We start from the raw sequence: 14,150 nt of genomic DNA, 5'->3' as shown, positions 1-14,150 counted from the left end.
CACATCCTTTCTGCAGTGGGCGGCTAATTGACAACAGTCAGGTTTTTTTGCTGCTTCCTATAAAGCAGTTGGTCAAGGACGCTGTTGAGACAAGTGACGCTGGCTCTGGTAGGTTTTCCCTCACTGTGTGTCTGGCACAGTAATACACAGAGGTGTCTGCGGGTTGCAGGCCGGTCAGTTGCAGGAACACTTGGCTCTTGGAGGTGTCTCTGGTGATGGTGAGGCGACTTTTCAGAGCATCGCTATAAACAGTGCCTCCATTATTCCACATGACTCCAACCCTTTCCAGCCCTTTCCCCGCTGGCTGGCGGATCCAGCTCACATGGTAGCTAGTGAGAGAGAATCCGGACACGGCGCAGGTCAGTTTGAGGGTCTCTCCGGGCTTCTTGATTCCTCCACCGGACTCCACCAGGCTAACCTGGGAATAGACACCTGCAGAGGGGAGAAATAAAAGGGAAATATTGCAGTGATTCCTAGAGGTGCGGATATTAGGGAACGTGTGGTGGGAGCGCAGATTCCGCCCTTACCCGCTGGGAGCAGCAGCAGGAAGGCGAGGACCAGGCTGGGGGGCCATGTCTGCGGCTGGCGGGCTGGTTCCCTGGGCGGGCTGGGAAGCTGAGCTGGCTCTGAGCGGTGTGAGCACCCTGCCACTGGGCTATGAAGAAGGCTCTGGGGAGCTAATTTGCATGGGACAAGGGGTGGGACAATATAAGGGGGACCTGGGAGGTTTGGTTCAATCTAGCAGCAGGTGGGTTAATGAGTCTCACCAGAGAATCCAAGCTCCATAAACAAACGTGCTGCATTTCTTGTGCACTGTTTGATTGGAAAACATAAAACCACTGAGTGAAAACGATCTCGCTCTCTCTGCACCGATCTATATCTGTATCTATGTCTCAGTCTCTCTTCCCTTCAGTGTAGTTGTCAATGTGATGTACCGCAGTTAGTTCTAGGACTGATCCATTCCTTTGCAGGATGAGCTGGAGCAGGAGGATAGGAAGAGACTTGGCAAAGATGCTTCATAAAATTCATACTGTCGGGTATAATGTTGCAAAGCATCTTGGGGTCAAATTGCGTAGTGCCAGGGGATAAAAGTCACCCCTGTACAGAACGGCAGCAGGAGACTTAACCACGGAAGGCTTAGGTGGGCTCAGTATGGGGCAAACCCCTTTGTGCTGGCCCCTTTCTAAAGTCCTCTATCAATGGGCTGAGAGGGAAGGTCACTCCGAGATCACTGATCCGCCCTTTCCGGTCAATGATCTTCTCTCAGGTCTCAGCATTCCCACCGCTGTTCACCACGGGGGCAGCTTCTCCATTGACTTCTGTGGGAGGCGGGGAGCTGCTTAAACTGCAGAGCATCCGAGCAGAAATCTCTGGTTAGTCAGTGGGGACATCCACGGAGCGAGGGCGGATGCACCTGTCCTTTTATTCCTGCTGGTGGCTCGAAATATGCTCGGGGCATCTTCTCCTCGCGCTCCGCAGGGGCGATAGGAGAGAAAGTCTCTGCTGATTCCATCACAGCTGTGTGCGGGGTGGCTGAGAGGAGACATGTTGTGTCGGTTCTCACGGCTGTGGAGCAGGAGCGCCACCTCCAGGAAATGTATCCCCCTGTCTCTGCAGGGAAAGGTTTTTGTCTGAGTTCAGACCGGCCTCCCCGCACTGTGTGTCTCGCACAGTAATACAGGGCGGTGTCCTCCGTCTTCAAGCTGTTCATTTGCAAATATGCCGTGCTGATGGAATTGTCCCTGGAGATGGTGAATCGCCCTTCAACAGCCTTAGAATACCATTGGTCCGATCCGCTTGGTGAACTAACTCCGGCCACCCAGTCCAGCCCTTTCCCGGGAACCTGACGGACCCAGTGCATGTTGTAATCAGGGAAGGTGAAGCCGGAGGCTTTGCAGGAGAGGCGGAGAGAGTCTCCGGGCTTTTTCACATCCCCTCCAGACTCCACCAGCTGGACCTGGGACAGGGCCCCTGAAAATAAAGACACATTACTAATGTTATTAGAAAAAAGGAGTGATAATACAACATTCACCTGTTTCTTAAAATTGCTGAGAGTAAAAAACTACCTTTAAAAGATGCTACAGCGAAAAGTAAGTGAATCCAAGGTCCCATTTTCCCCGGTGTGCGAATGGGAAGTTCTCAATGAGGGATTGTTTGTTTGGCAACTGCACAATTACAGAGCTCTAGGTTATCTACCTGGGTGCAGACTGTGCAGAGAGAGAGAGAGAGACAGAGAGATTTAAACAGGAAAGTGTCACTGCCATTTGCATATCCCGCTCTTTATAAGAGAGACAAACTCCTGCCATAAAGATCTGCATTACCTGCACTGGAGAGAGCTCAGATAGGAGTCGGGCTGCCCCTTGGTGCAGTGTGTGTGTCACAGAATCATTGACGATGAGGGCTGGAAGGGACCTCAGGAGATCATCTAGTGAAACCCCTGCTCAGAGCAGGACCAACCCTGACTAAATCATCCCAGCCAGGGCTTTGTCAAACCAGGCCTTAGAAACCTCTAAGGATGGAGATTCCAGCACCGCCCTAGGTAACCCATTCCAGTGCTTCACCACCCTCCTAGTGGAAAAGTTTTTCCTAATATCCAACCTAGTCCCCCACTGCAACTTGAGACCATTGCTCCTAGTTCTGTCACCAGCCACCACCGAGAACACCCTAGCTCCATCCTCCCTGGAACTCACTTTCAGGTAGTTGAAGGCGGCTATCAAATCCCCCCTCGTTCTTCTCTTTTGCAGACTAAAGAAGCCTAGTTCCCTCAACCTCTCCTTGTAAGTCATGTTCTTCAGCCCCCTCATCCGTTTTGTTGCCCTCCTCTGGACTCTAATTTGTCCACATCCTTTCTGTAGTGGGTGGCTAACTGACAATAGGTCAGGTTGTTTTGCTGCTTCCTATAAAGCAGCTGGACAAGGACGCTGTTGAGACAAGTGACTGGGATAAATGAGTTCTGGAAGATTTTTGAGGGTGGCGGTTGTTAGGACCCCATGTTCCTAATGGCTGCTGTGAGAGAACAGTGATTATTGCAGGGTGACTGGGGGTAATTCTGTGTGGAAAGGGACTGAAACATGGAGGCTGGCATAGATGAGATCCAAACACGCAAGATTGTGAGTGTCTGAGTTACTGAGCTCTCATGTGACAATCCCAGAGGTTTTAGCACACTCGGGCCTTTGCACGCGTTGATTGACAATCCCTTGTTGAATGTTGGATCTGAATAAATATCCTGCTCAGATAAGCTCTCAGACTTTGCCATGTAGCAGGGAATGGAATTCCCACCTCTGTGCCATGATAGCGGCTCTGGATTCCACAGCAGACAGCGGATTTAAGGACTCCGGGTTCATCTTCCCAGCTACGGGAGAGAGCAACAGTCCAGTGAGTCCAGCTGCAACAGCCAGAGTTTGGGAATGAAAATTCCTGTGGCCTTTCCCTTCCCTGCTTGGCAGAATGGCAGAATAACTGAGCGAGTTGGAGGCCTGGTGTCAGAAATGCTGGACTCGATTCCCAGGCCTGGCAGTTCTGATTCTCTGTGTGACTTTGGGGTTCTATGTGGTTGAGTTCACATCACACGTGGGTTCAACTTGCCATGGATCCTGGATGAAGCATAGCTACCGAAGCAGAAAGAACTGTGTGTTGGCAGCTGCTGCTCTCTGAGACTCACACAGGCAGGCTGCTTGGGTAGTTTTAGTGCTGGCTCTGGTACATTTTCCCTCACTGTGTATCTGGCACAGAAATACACGGAGGTGTCTGCGGGTTGCAGACCGGTCAGTTGAAGGTACACTTCGCTCTTGGAGGTGTCTCTGGTGATGGTGACGCGACTCTTCAGAGCCTCGCTATAACCAGTGCCTCCATTGTAGGAGACACCTCCGACCCATTCCAGCCCTTTCCCTGCTGGCTGGCGGATCCAGTTCATATCGTAGTTAGTGAGAGAGAATCCGGACAAGGAGCAGGTCAGTTTGAGGGTCTCTCCGGAATTCTTGATTCCTCCCCCGGACTCCACCAGGCTAACCTGGGAATAGACACCTGCAGAGGGGAGAAATAAAAGTAAATATCTTATTGATTCCCAGAGGTTTGGTTTTTCGGGAACATACGGTACCGGGGGCACAGCTGGAGCGCAGATCCCGCCCTTTGAGTATTTCTATACATATGACAACACTTGGAACTACTAACTATTTAACCTAAGTAACTCTCTCTCTCTCTCTCTCTCTCTCTCTCTCTCTCTCTCTATCATGTCTCTTGGCCCCACCCCACTGTTGGTGTCGGTGTCAATGTTATAACCCAGCAGCCCCTGACATCACTGAACCATCCTTTGTTCCTGGCAATCTGCAGAACTGGTCTGCAAACCAAGTGTGCAAAGCTGCTTCGGGAAAGTCTCTGCGCTGGGCTGTGTGGCTGGGAAGGATTGTGGAGCACGATGGCTTAGTGCGATGAGAAGGGACCGTGCTGCACGGGCAGGATAATGTCACAGCTGGTGCTCAGTCGCAGGACAGGTCCTTGTGATGGTCCCTGTAGAAAGGGGTGAATTTCATCCCTGGAGAATTGCCAGTGGCTGGCGGGGAAGGTCCCTGGTAGGTTATTGGCCAGGCTCTTCCATTCATTCCCGTTGCTCTTCGCTAAGGACCCAGCCCCTCCATTGACTGCAGTGGGAAAAGGAGGGAGTCTGCGAGTGGAGAGTGTCTGAGCAGAAAGCCCTGGTGAGTCACGGGGGGCATCCACAGAGCACGGCCGGATGCACCTGCTTCTTCTTCCTACTCCGCTGAAATACACCCTGGGCATCTGCTCCCTGGTCTCCCCAGGGGAGATGGGATCAGCGGAGCCTCTCTCTGCTATCACAGCTGTGTGCGGGGTGGCCGAGGGGAGATATTTCGGGTCGGTTCTCATGGCCGTGGAGGGTGAGCGCCACCACCAGGAAATCCTTTCTCTGCAGGGGCAGGTATTTCTTTGGTCTGAGCTCAGATTCTGGCTTCCCTTCTATGTGTGTCTCCCGCAGTTGTACAGGGCGGTGTCCTCGGGTTTCAGGATGGTCTTTTGGAGGTAGAAAGTGGAGCTGTCCTTGGAGGCTGTGAATCGGCCCGTTAAGCTGCAGGGTATTAATTTGTAGCTGAAGGTACGTGGTTGCTGAACAGCCAGTGCGGCCCATTTCCTGTCTCCTGTGTGATCCAGGCCATATAATAGCAGGTAACCCTGACGGCGTATTTAATTGGATTCTCCGAGCTCCTTGATCTCTGGACCAGAGTGGGTCAGAACAATCTGTGACCAGGCTCCTATGTAGGAGTAGAAGAGGAGGGGAGAATGAGCGAACCGGAAACATGAAACACCTTCTCCTTCAATTAACAGGTGAATAAAAGAAGGAAGAGAACTTTACACACTGTGTTACTATCGCTGCAGGAGGACAGGCAGAGTCCGCTGGGTCCCGAGTGGTTTTGTGCAGAGCAAATATCTGCCAGAGCTGCCGGAAGGAAATGGAAATGGAGGCAAACTCTCGTTTTCCCTGGTGCTTCAGGGGACAGTTCTCAGGGTGAGGTGTCTGCAGGTTGTCTGTCTGGGTGCGTCCTGGGCAGAAAGAGAGAGAGATTTAAGCCAAAAACAGTCCCCGCCATTTGCATATCCCCTCTTTATGAAAGACTCACATTTCTGGCCTGATTCCTAGATTTCAGTAACATTTGACCAAAGGATACATTTGCCAGGGAGTCTCCTGCTGAAATACCCAATTCCCACGTTAGATACAGGCAGTGCTCCTGGGGTTTAGTTTGCAGAATTCCAGGCTAGGTTGTTAATTTGCTACAAATAATTAATAACTGAAAATTGCTAATCGAGAACTGTAAAGGATTCTCACTTATTCCTTTTCACTTATTGCTGACGGATTGTTGTGGGCACTGAATAAATCTGTAGCTGGATGGGTAGAAAACCTTCTGAAATCAGGCTTGCCATGTCCTGTGGGAGGGCGCCTGGCCCCTCGTCTCCTGGCATAGCTCGATCCCGTGTGATTCAATGTTTTCATCTGTCGGAATAAACGGGCCAGGACAGCAGCGTTAGCCAAGCGGGGGAGCAGCCTTGGAATCCATGGAGCGTCCGCACTTCACAGCAGCGAGGCTCTGACCCGATGACGATTGTCCTTCCTTTGGCCGCATCTACAACGCAGTGAAGCCGGAGAGAGTTTTCAGAATCGATCGCGATGGTCGTTGGATCAGCCCCTGCATGCATTTCTCTCCAGGCAGGTGGCAGACAACGACCTGGGACACCGGGCTAGTGTCGGTCACCTGGAGAGTGATGGGTGTGAAGGGGGACAGACAGACAGATACACACACACAGATATATAGATCCACTCAGGTCTTCTATAGCATTAGTTCTGGGCACACAATATTACCTTGGCTATATCGTTAAGTCCCATTATTTCTGAGAAACTAAGACTGAATTTAGTCTTTTCCTTGGGCAAGTCGGATCTATCGAATTCCTCCAGCAACATCATCCGGTAAAATATCCATACCTAGCCCCGAGGAGATGCCCATTTGTGCCATGGAAACTATTAGCCCGTCTGTCTAGGGCAGCGAATGAGAGGCGCTTTCCACTCCCAAGCTCTGTGTGAAATATGTTTGCAAATCCCTGTCTGGGGTTTTGCTGTTTAAATACAGGTGGATTAATTGAATTGTACCGAGAGAGGAAGTTAGATGGTTGAGAGATGCGTTATGTGACATGGTCCTAGGTTGTGTGGGCCCATGGATGTGTGGGAGTTATTTGATTAGGCCCATAGAGAGGAGGCAGTGTGCAGGGGGAGGGAGTCGATGACTTATATATCATGTGTGATACCTTTAAGCAAATATTGGTGAAAATACCCAGCACTGACTGATAGCTTCACTGTGCCCATGTTTTTATCTGACAGTGTTTGTGGGTTTGTTTATCGCGTTTTCTCTTTCCCCCCGCACTCCCGACTTTATTTGCACACAGACTAATTTTAAAATGTATTACAAACGGGGGAAAGGTTCAGGTCCAGCCCTTCTCAGTCAGGTCGGGACCGGCCTTGGCTCTGTGCTCGGTGAGAAGCTAGATTTGGCTAAGACTGAGCCGCTGGCAATGAACACGTCGCTTCCTTTTTTGAGTTCCCAGTGCCCGCAGTGTCAATGTTTCAGCAGCTGGGACTTTCCCTGCTGCCCGCAGCGGGAGGTTTTTGTCTGAGCTCAGACAGGCTTCCCCTCACTGTGCGTCTCTCACACAGTAATAGCGGGCGGTGTCCTCGGGCTTCAGGCCGGTCATTTGCAGATAGAGCTCGCTCTTGGAGTTATCCCTGGAGATGGTGAATCGCCCTTTCACTGAATCAGGGTAATACGTTGTACCCCCACCGGTGTTTATAAACGCGACCCATTCAAGTCCCTTCCCAGGAGCCTGTCGGACCCAGTCCATGTAGTAGCTGCTGAAGGTGAAGCCGGAGGCTTTGCAGGAGAGGCGGAGAGAGTCTCCGGGCTTTTTCACATCCCCTCCGGACTCCACCAAGTTGATCTGGGACCGGGCACCTGGGAATAAAGACGCGATACAAACATTAGCATCAAAAGACCAACACACAAAATATTCGTCGGCCTCTCTGGGGTACTTAGGTTAGAAAATACCTTGCAAAGCGGCCAGAATGAAAACGAAATAGACGGAAAGTCTCATTTTCCCTGGTGTTGGAGGGGAGAGGTGGCTGGTAACTGCACAGACACTGGGAGCTGCAGATTGTGTCTCCCGCTGCAGCCTGGGCAGAGAGAGGTTTAGATTTAAACAGGAAACTACCTTCTTCATTTGCATATCCCGCTTCTTATAAGAGAGATGCGAACACCTTCCCTTAATTAGTTTCATTCAGTCTGCGATAGAAGGAGTGTACTTGTTCCTCACTGTGTGTTTGTGCAGCACCTAGAACATTGCGCTGGGATCCTGATTCACTTCTGTATCACAGCAGAAATGAGACAATGATGTGAATCGCTAGGCATTGATTTCTAGGAATTGCTCTTAAATCGACAGGGGTCAAGGAAAGTATTTCCACTGTCTTTAGTGGCCTTTCGCTCATGAGGTGTGGGAGAAGAATATATGCCCAGGGAGTAGAAGCAGAACAGATGGAAATTATAAAATCTGTGATTACTGGGACCAGAGAAGTGTGAGAAATTATCTTCCTCTTTTCAGGTTAGCTTGGAATTATAATGGTAGGCCGGGAAAACGTAAAGATACCCGTATCCATAATTTTATCCATGACCCATGACTCACTGTTCTGATAGTTGTTCTCCTATGTAAACACATGTTAGTGAGGTTACATTTGCATCTCCCTAAATCTCGGACAAAGAACTCTCATTGCTGGGAGGAGTGTGTGTGGGTCCTTACCAGAAACCCCCAAAGTTGGATGCATTGCAACATTCTGCCCCGTGCTGGCCGCTTGGCAAGCGAATAAAGTTTGGAATTGAAAAATCAATCGGGAGTAAAGTTATTGAGGGAGCTGCAGCTTCTCGTCACTCTGGTGAGAGGAAGAAAGATACCGCTGTGTTCAGATGAGATGTCTGTGGGGAAGAATCAATCTAAACCAGACACAGGAGCCTGAAGGACGCAGGACACCCAGCAGTTGATGAAGGTGAAGCCGGAGGCCTTGCAGGAGAGGTGGAGACAGTCTCCGAGCTTTTCACACACACACACCCACACGGACTCCGCCAGCTGCACCTGCAGATCAGGACACGTCAGGAATCAGATGATTCTGTCTAAGAAGAAACCGGGGGATCCTGTGCTCTTGACGGGGAGTAAATCACCTGTGAGCTCTGCTGAGGTGGTGTCCACACCGCAGACCCAGAGGGACATTGTGTAGAAACGGGTGACATTGCTTAAGAATATAATAAGTAAAACTTGGTGGCTCATTTATACTTTATTCGACTTGAGGCCCGTTGTCATTTCTGTGCCCAAAGCCCGGTGGTTTAGGTCTCTGCTGCCCTCACGTGGCACGTGGACTCTGCAGCCCAGGTTTTTGCATTAGCAGTGATAGGATCCGTGTCACTGTGTGTCTTGCACAGTAATACCGGGCGGTGTCCTCGGATCTCAGGCCGGTCATTTGCAGGTACAGCAGGTTGTTGGAGTTATCCCTGGAGATGGTGAATCGGCCTTTCACTGCATCAAGGTAGTAGATAGTACCCCCACCGCTACTTATATAAGCCACCCATTCTAGCCCCTTCCCGGGAGCCTGTCGGACCCAGTTCATATTGTAGTCGCTGAAGGTGAAGCCGGAGGCTTTGCAGGAGAGGCGGAGAGAGTCTCCGGGCTTTTTCACATCCCCTCCGGACTCCACCAGGTTTATCTGCGCCCGGGCACCTGGGAATAAAAACGCGACACAAACATTAGTATCAAAACAGCGAACGCAAAATATTCCTCAACAACCCCAGGGTATTTAGGTTAGAAAATACCTTGCAAGGCGGCCGCAATGAAAACGAAATAAACGGAAAGTCTCATTTTCCCTGGTGTTGGAGCGGAGAGGTGGCTGGTAACTGCACAGACACTGGGGGCTGTGGATTGTCTCCCCGGGTGCAGCCTGGGCATAGAGAGGGTCAGATTTAAACAGGAAACTGTCACCTTCATTTGCATATCCTGCTCCTTATACGAGAGACAGACCCTTCCCTTGTTCATCTGAACTCGTTTCACTGAGTCTCTGACAGACGTTATTCCTCACTGTGTGTTTGTGCAGCGCCTAGGACGCTGCGGTGGGGTCCTGACTTACTTTCCTGTCACTGGAGGAACAAGGAGACGATGTGAATCGCTCGCCATTGATTTCTGAGAATTGCTCTCAAATCCTCTGAGGACAAGGTGAACATTTCCAACGTCTGTAGTGGCCTTCGGCTCATGATGTGTGAGAGAAGAGTGTTTGACCAGGGAGCAGAACGGCTGGAAATTATACAGCCCGTGATAACTGGGCTCGGAGAAGTGTTAGAAATTATCCGCTCTTTTACGGCTAGGTTGGAATTATTACGGCAGACCGGGAGGTGCAAAGAGTTCTAATGGAATTAGGTCCCCGACTCCCTCTGACGGTCAATATAATTTTTGCACCTAACTCCTTTGGGACCTTTTTTAAAATATGACACCCCCAGTGCATCCCTTTTCTGTGGTTTTCATCCCACTAACTTTCCAGCTGCATTCAGTGATTTTGATTTTGTGAGTGATCAATGCCACTTCCACTTCTCTGTCCACTCCCTGAGACTGGGATTTACAACGCAATGTGAGGGACACATGTTCTCACCCCCAGGAAATTCCATCATCAATAAAATAAATGCCTAACTCGTTTAATCACCTTTAAACCCACTCCGGAACCAGCATCATTTTCTTCTCACTGGTTTCCCATTGATAATAAAGAGAAGCACTGGGCAGAGAGGGGAAAGGACAATAACCACATCTCTTTCTTGGCAGACTAGATAGATATAGATAGATGTAGGAATGGATGAAAGGAAGGCACAGTAATCTGAATTGGCCCTATGTTCTCATCTTGTATAGATAATAGTTTATTGATGAGGCAATAGAGAGGACATCAATATGTATACGAAGTATTTAATGCCTCTCTAAGTCAACACTGCACCATTATAGAACATCTCTCCACAGCGCCATTAGCAGTAACACTGTTATTTTCTAGATCTGTGAGGCTTTGTGTTTTGGTTTCTCCTGCTTTTTCCTCTCATTTGGTGTGACTCTGTAGTACCTTCCACAGTGCGGTTCATACTGATTCTATTTTGGGGGCAGGGAAAAATAAACAGCTGACTTGAATGACCAAAACCGAGAGAGGGGAGTCTATGGTCTGACCCACTAAATATTGGCATCTATGCAAAAAAAAAACAACAAAAAAAAACATTAATTTTAAAGACTTTGGGATTAGACACACAGAAAAATATTTGGTTAATGAACAGGGAAGATGCAGATGATAAACTCTTTTTGAGTATCAGGTTAATAGGTGCATGAAAACTGCTGCTCTGTCTTGAGGCTGTGTTAGAAGCAGAGCTGCAGGACAGCGTTTTGAAAGAGGTTTCAGGTACTTAGAGATTTCACACCCAACAAATTTCAAATTGATTTTAGGCCCTTTGATAATTGCACGTGTATTAACCATCCTCTGCAGATTGCTTTCCCAAGAATTTCCCGCTCCACTGTGGGTCTCATAGATTCTAGGGTCAGAAGGAATCACTGTAACCATCCAGTGTGACCTCCTGCACAGCACAGGCCACAGAACTTAATGGCTGTTTTGCCCCAAATTCTTGTTTTTCATCGCCCCAAATTCTGTGTTGATTTCATCGAGATACAAGGTGGGCTTTCTGACCTCTGAACCAGCCTGGAGCAGAGCCCACTTTTTCAGTGGCCCCAGTTTCTAGCTATCCGAACGAGAATGCTTTGTGTGATTTTCCCTTCCTCCTCTGTGTATCTGCTGCCCCCTCCTGATTAACACGGTCCGTGGGCCTTCAGACGTCTGGTTTTTGTATGAAGCACAACAGCCCCACTGTGTGTCAGAGACACAGGTCCTTGGAGGCGGTGAATCGTTTTGTCGGGGAGTCTCTTGTTAGCCTCTGAATAATAGTAAATCAGCCACTCCAGCCCCTTGCCCAGTCTTTTAAACCTGCTCACGCTTCACATGGGACTCTCCGGGCTTTTTCACCGCCGTTCCCGACTGGGTCACAAGCGACTCTCTGGGCTGCGAGCGGGCACCTGAGGGGGAAATGCAAAGTGAAATGACAAGCGGAGAAAGGAGCGAAGCCGAGCCTAACTCACAGAGACCAGGGCCTGCACCAGAGGCAGAGCCACCAATGAACAGGCGGGTCTGAAGCGAAGTCACCAGGACTCTGTGTGTGGAGAAAGAAAGGAACACTTTTTCATATCGCTGGCAGGAGGGGCTGTGATGGTATTAATGTTAGCCCCAGTTTCTATGCTATCCGCACACAGGGAGAACGCTTTTGGTGTCTGATTTTCCAGTGACGATGGATATTTTCGTTAATGTGTATAATAAGGAGGAGTGTGTGCTTATAAAACGTGCCGATGATAGCAGGCTGGGAGGCATGGCACGCACGTCCTCTGTGTATCTGATGACCCCGGACAATGCAAAGTCCTACACCGAGGAAGAAAAACCCAGTGCACACCTATAAGATTAACACGAAAGGGATCCGTGGTGTGGTTCAGATATAAGTCTGGTTTTACCAGGCCTGTATGAAGACACAGGAGATAATGGGTGAGTTGCTTGCAGCACGGGTCCATTTCTGGGCACTGGTGTCAACATAAACGGTCCAAGGTTCACAAACCCAGACCTGTGGGGAATAAGAAAAACAGACGGATCGGAGACCAGATTACAGTCCTCAGCCGTGTTAAGGTCTGTTGTAAAGAGGACTGGGGTCAATTTTTCTCTATGGCCACCAAGCTAGGACAAGGAGTAAGGGGCTTCATCTGCAGCCAGGGAGATTTCATTTAGATCCCAGGAGAAACTTTTCTCAGGAGAACTAAGCACTGGAATAGGTTTCCAAGGCTGTGGAGTCTTTGGAAGTTTTTAAGACCAGGTTGACACAGACTTGTCAGGGATGGGCTAGGGTTACCTGGTCCTGCCTCAGAGCAAGGACTGGATTCAATGACCTCTTGAGGTGCCTCCAGCCCTACGTTTCTACAATTCTGTTTGTCTGTAAACGTGTCCCTTTATATCACTGCTGTTAAAAAAAATAATAGGAGGGAATAGGTGAGTGAGAGTGCAGAGAGGATGGACTGGGGAATAAGAACCGGTTTTACTGCAGGGAAATTATTACTAAATATTCACATTGAGGATGACATTGATAGCCACGTGCATGTACTTATTCACACTCCCACTGAAACAGGGGTTCCTGTTCGGATTTCCATTCACACTCCTATTCCCCGTCTCACTCCCCTTTACGTTCACACACATAGGCCCATTCCTGTTCGAATCCCCAACCTCCTCCTCAGTCATGTTAACACTCACGTCCCTGTTCACCTTTAGCTAATGGTTATCTGTGATTGCAGCAGGGGTTAGGGGCCAGGCATCAGGAATGCCGGTAATACAAATCACGGGTACAATGAATACCTCCCCTCCCCAACCGGTATCAATAACGCCAGTGGTGCACAAAGGCGAGCCAGCACGGCCCATCGGGCTGGATGCTTGGCTGACCCCGAAAATTTGGGAAATCAGGTGGGAGGAAAGGCTGCAGGAGGGGAGGGAACCGAGGAGGGACAGGCCCACTATTTGTCACTGGGAATGTCTATTCACCACTAGGTCTGAGGTATAAATAACCGGGAGGGAGTGAAATAAAAGGACAGGCTTCCTTGGTTTGTTTTATTTATCCTCATCCGGCTCCATCCGTTTTACGGGCAAGGAACTCCACCAGAAGCACAATCCTCCTGCAGTGAGGCGGGGGACGGTTTCTGTCCAACCTCAGCCCGGCTTCCCTTCACTGTGTCTCTCACACAGTAATGCAGGGCCGTGTCCTCGGGCTTCAGGCGGCCATCTGCAGGTGCAGCAAATTGTTGGGATTGTCCCTGGAGATGGTGAATCGCCCTTTGACTGCCTGGGAATACAGCTCTTCACTGCCAGTTTGGGAGCTAATCTGAGCCACCCAGTCCAGCCCCTTCCCGGGAGCCTGGCGGACCCAGTTCATGTAGTGATCGCTGAAGGTGAAGCCGGAGGCTTTGCAGGAGAGGCGGAGAGAGTCTCCGGGCTTTTTCACATCCCCTCCGGACTCCACCAGCTGCACCTGGGACCAGGCACCTGGGAATACAATAATACTTCAATTCATATCCATTGTAGCTGGAGCAATATCACTTTCTGTCGCCCAGCGCACTGAGGGGGGTTAATTACCTTCGAAAGATGCTAGAAGGAAAACTAAGGGAAGCCAAAGTCTCATTTTCCCTGGTGTTGGAGGGAGAAGTTCTCAGGGGGGTTGGCTGGTCGCTGCACAGACCCCGGGGAATGTCTCTGCGGGTGAAGCCTGGGCAGAGAAAGAGAGAGCGCCGGAGATTTAAACTGGAATCTCTCACCTGCATTTGCATATCCCCCTCTTTATAAGAGAAACACTCTCCTTCTGTCAGTGCTGGGCATTACTTGTACAGGGACTCAGAGAGAGAGATTCAGAGAGTCCCACACCGTGTGTGTGTGCAGCGCCCAGCACAGAGTCGATGCTCATTTC

General features: G+C 49.9%; 2 protein-coding genes and 1 gene segment (V, D, J or C); all 3 read right to left on the bottom strand.

Annotated features, from left to right (window-relative positions):
* Positions 1-124: 124 nt before the first annotated feature.
* On the bottom strand, positions 125-2,674 carry LOC137150360 (uncharacterized; the record flags this gene model as incomplete). Its single annotated transcript, XM_067544259.1, has 3 exons — positions 2,627-2,674; positions 1,648-2,038; positions 125-432 (listed from the first exon to the last, which is right to left on the bottom strand). Coding segments are annotated over exons 1-3 (747 nt in total), but the record flags the coding sequence as incomplete, so codon positions are not given.
* A 3,604-nt stretch (positions 2,675-6,278) lies between these two features.
* LOC137150355 (uncharacterized) lies at positions 6,279-14,075 on the bottom strand. The gene is made up of 7 exons (XM_067544246.1): positions 13,823-14,075; positions 13,467-13,732; positions 12,166-12,272; positions 11,599-11,679; positions 9,408-9,532; positions 9,013-9,315; positions 6,279-7,102 (listed from the first exon to the last, which is right to left on the bottom strand). The coding sequence occupies exons 1-7, from the start codon at positions 13,866-13,868 to the stop codon at positions 7,002-7,004; spliced, it is 1,029 nt and encodes a 342-aa protein (XP_067400347.1). The 5' UTR covers positions 13,869-14,075; the 3' UTR covers positions 6,279-7,001.
* LOC137150369 (Ig heavy chain V region 3-like) lies at positions 6,959-7,712 on the bottom strand. The segment is given in 2 exon segments: positions 6,959-7,508; positions 7,602-7,712. Coding segments are annotated over 2 exon segments (363 nt in total).
* Positions 14,076-14,150: the final 75 nt, after the last annotated feature.

Source organism: Emydura macquarii, unplaced genomic scaffold (genome assembly GCF_026122565.2).
Source record: "Emydura macquarii macquarii isolate MOO-44397 ecotype Brisbane River unplaced genomic scaffold, CSIRO-AGI_Emac_v2 contig_154, whole genome shotgun sequence".
Taxonomy (NCBI): domain Eukaryota; kingdom Metazoa; phylum Chordata; order Testudines; family Chelidae; genus Emydura; species Emydura macquarii.
This window is presented reverse-complemented; position numbering and strand designations above follow the sequence as displayed.

Bases quoted from the DNA above. Each gene is read 5' to 3' on its own strand.
- LOC137150355 (XM_067544246.1), bottom strand. From the start codon at position 13,868: ATGAGACTTTGGCTTCCCTTAGTTTTCCTTCTAGCATCTTTCGAAG. The intron at 9,316-9,407 runs GTATTTTCTAAC...TTTTATTCCCAG, and splicing joins CATTGCGGCCGCCTTGCAAG to GTGCCCGGGCGCAGATAAAC. The intron at 7,103-9,012 runs GACACACAGTGA...ACTGCGGGCACT, and splicing joins CGCCCGGTATTACTGTGCAA to GGGAACTCAAAAAAGGAAGC.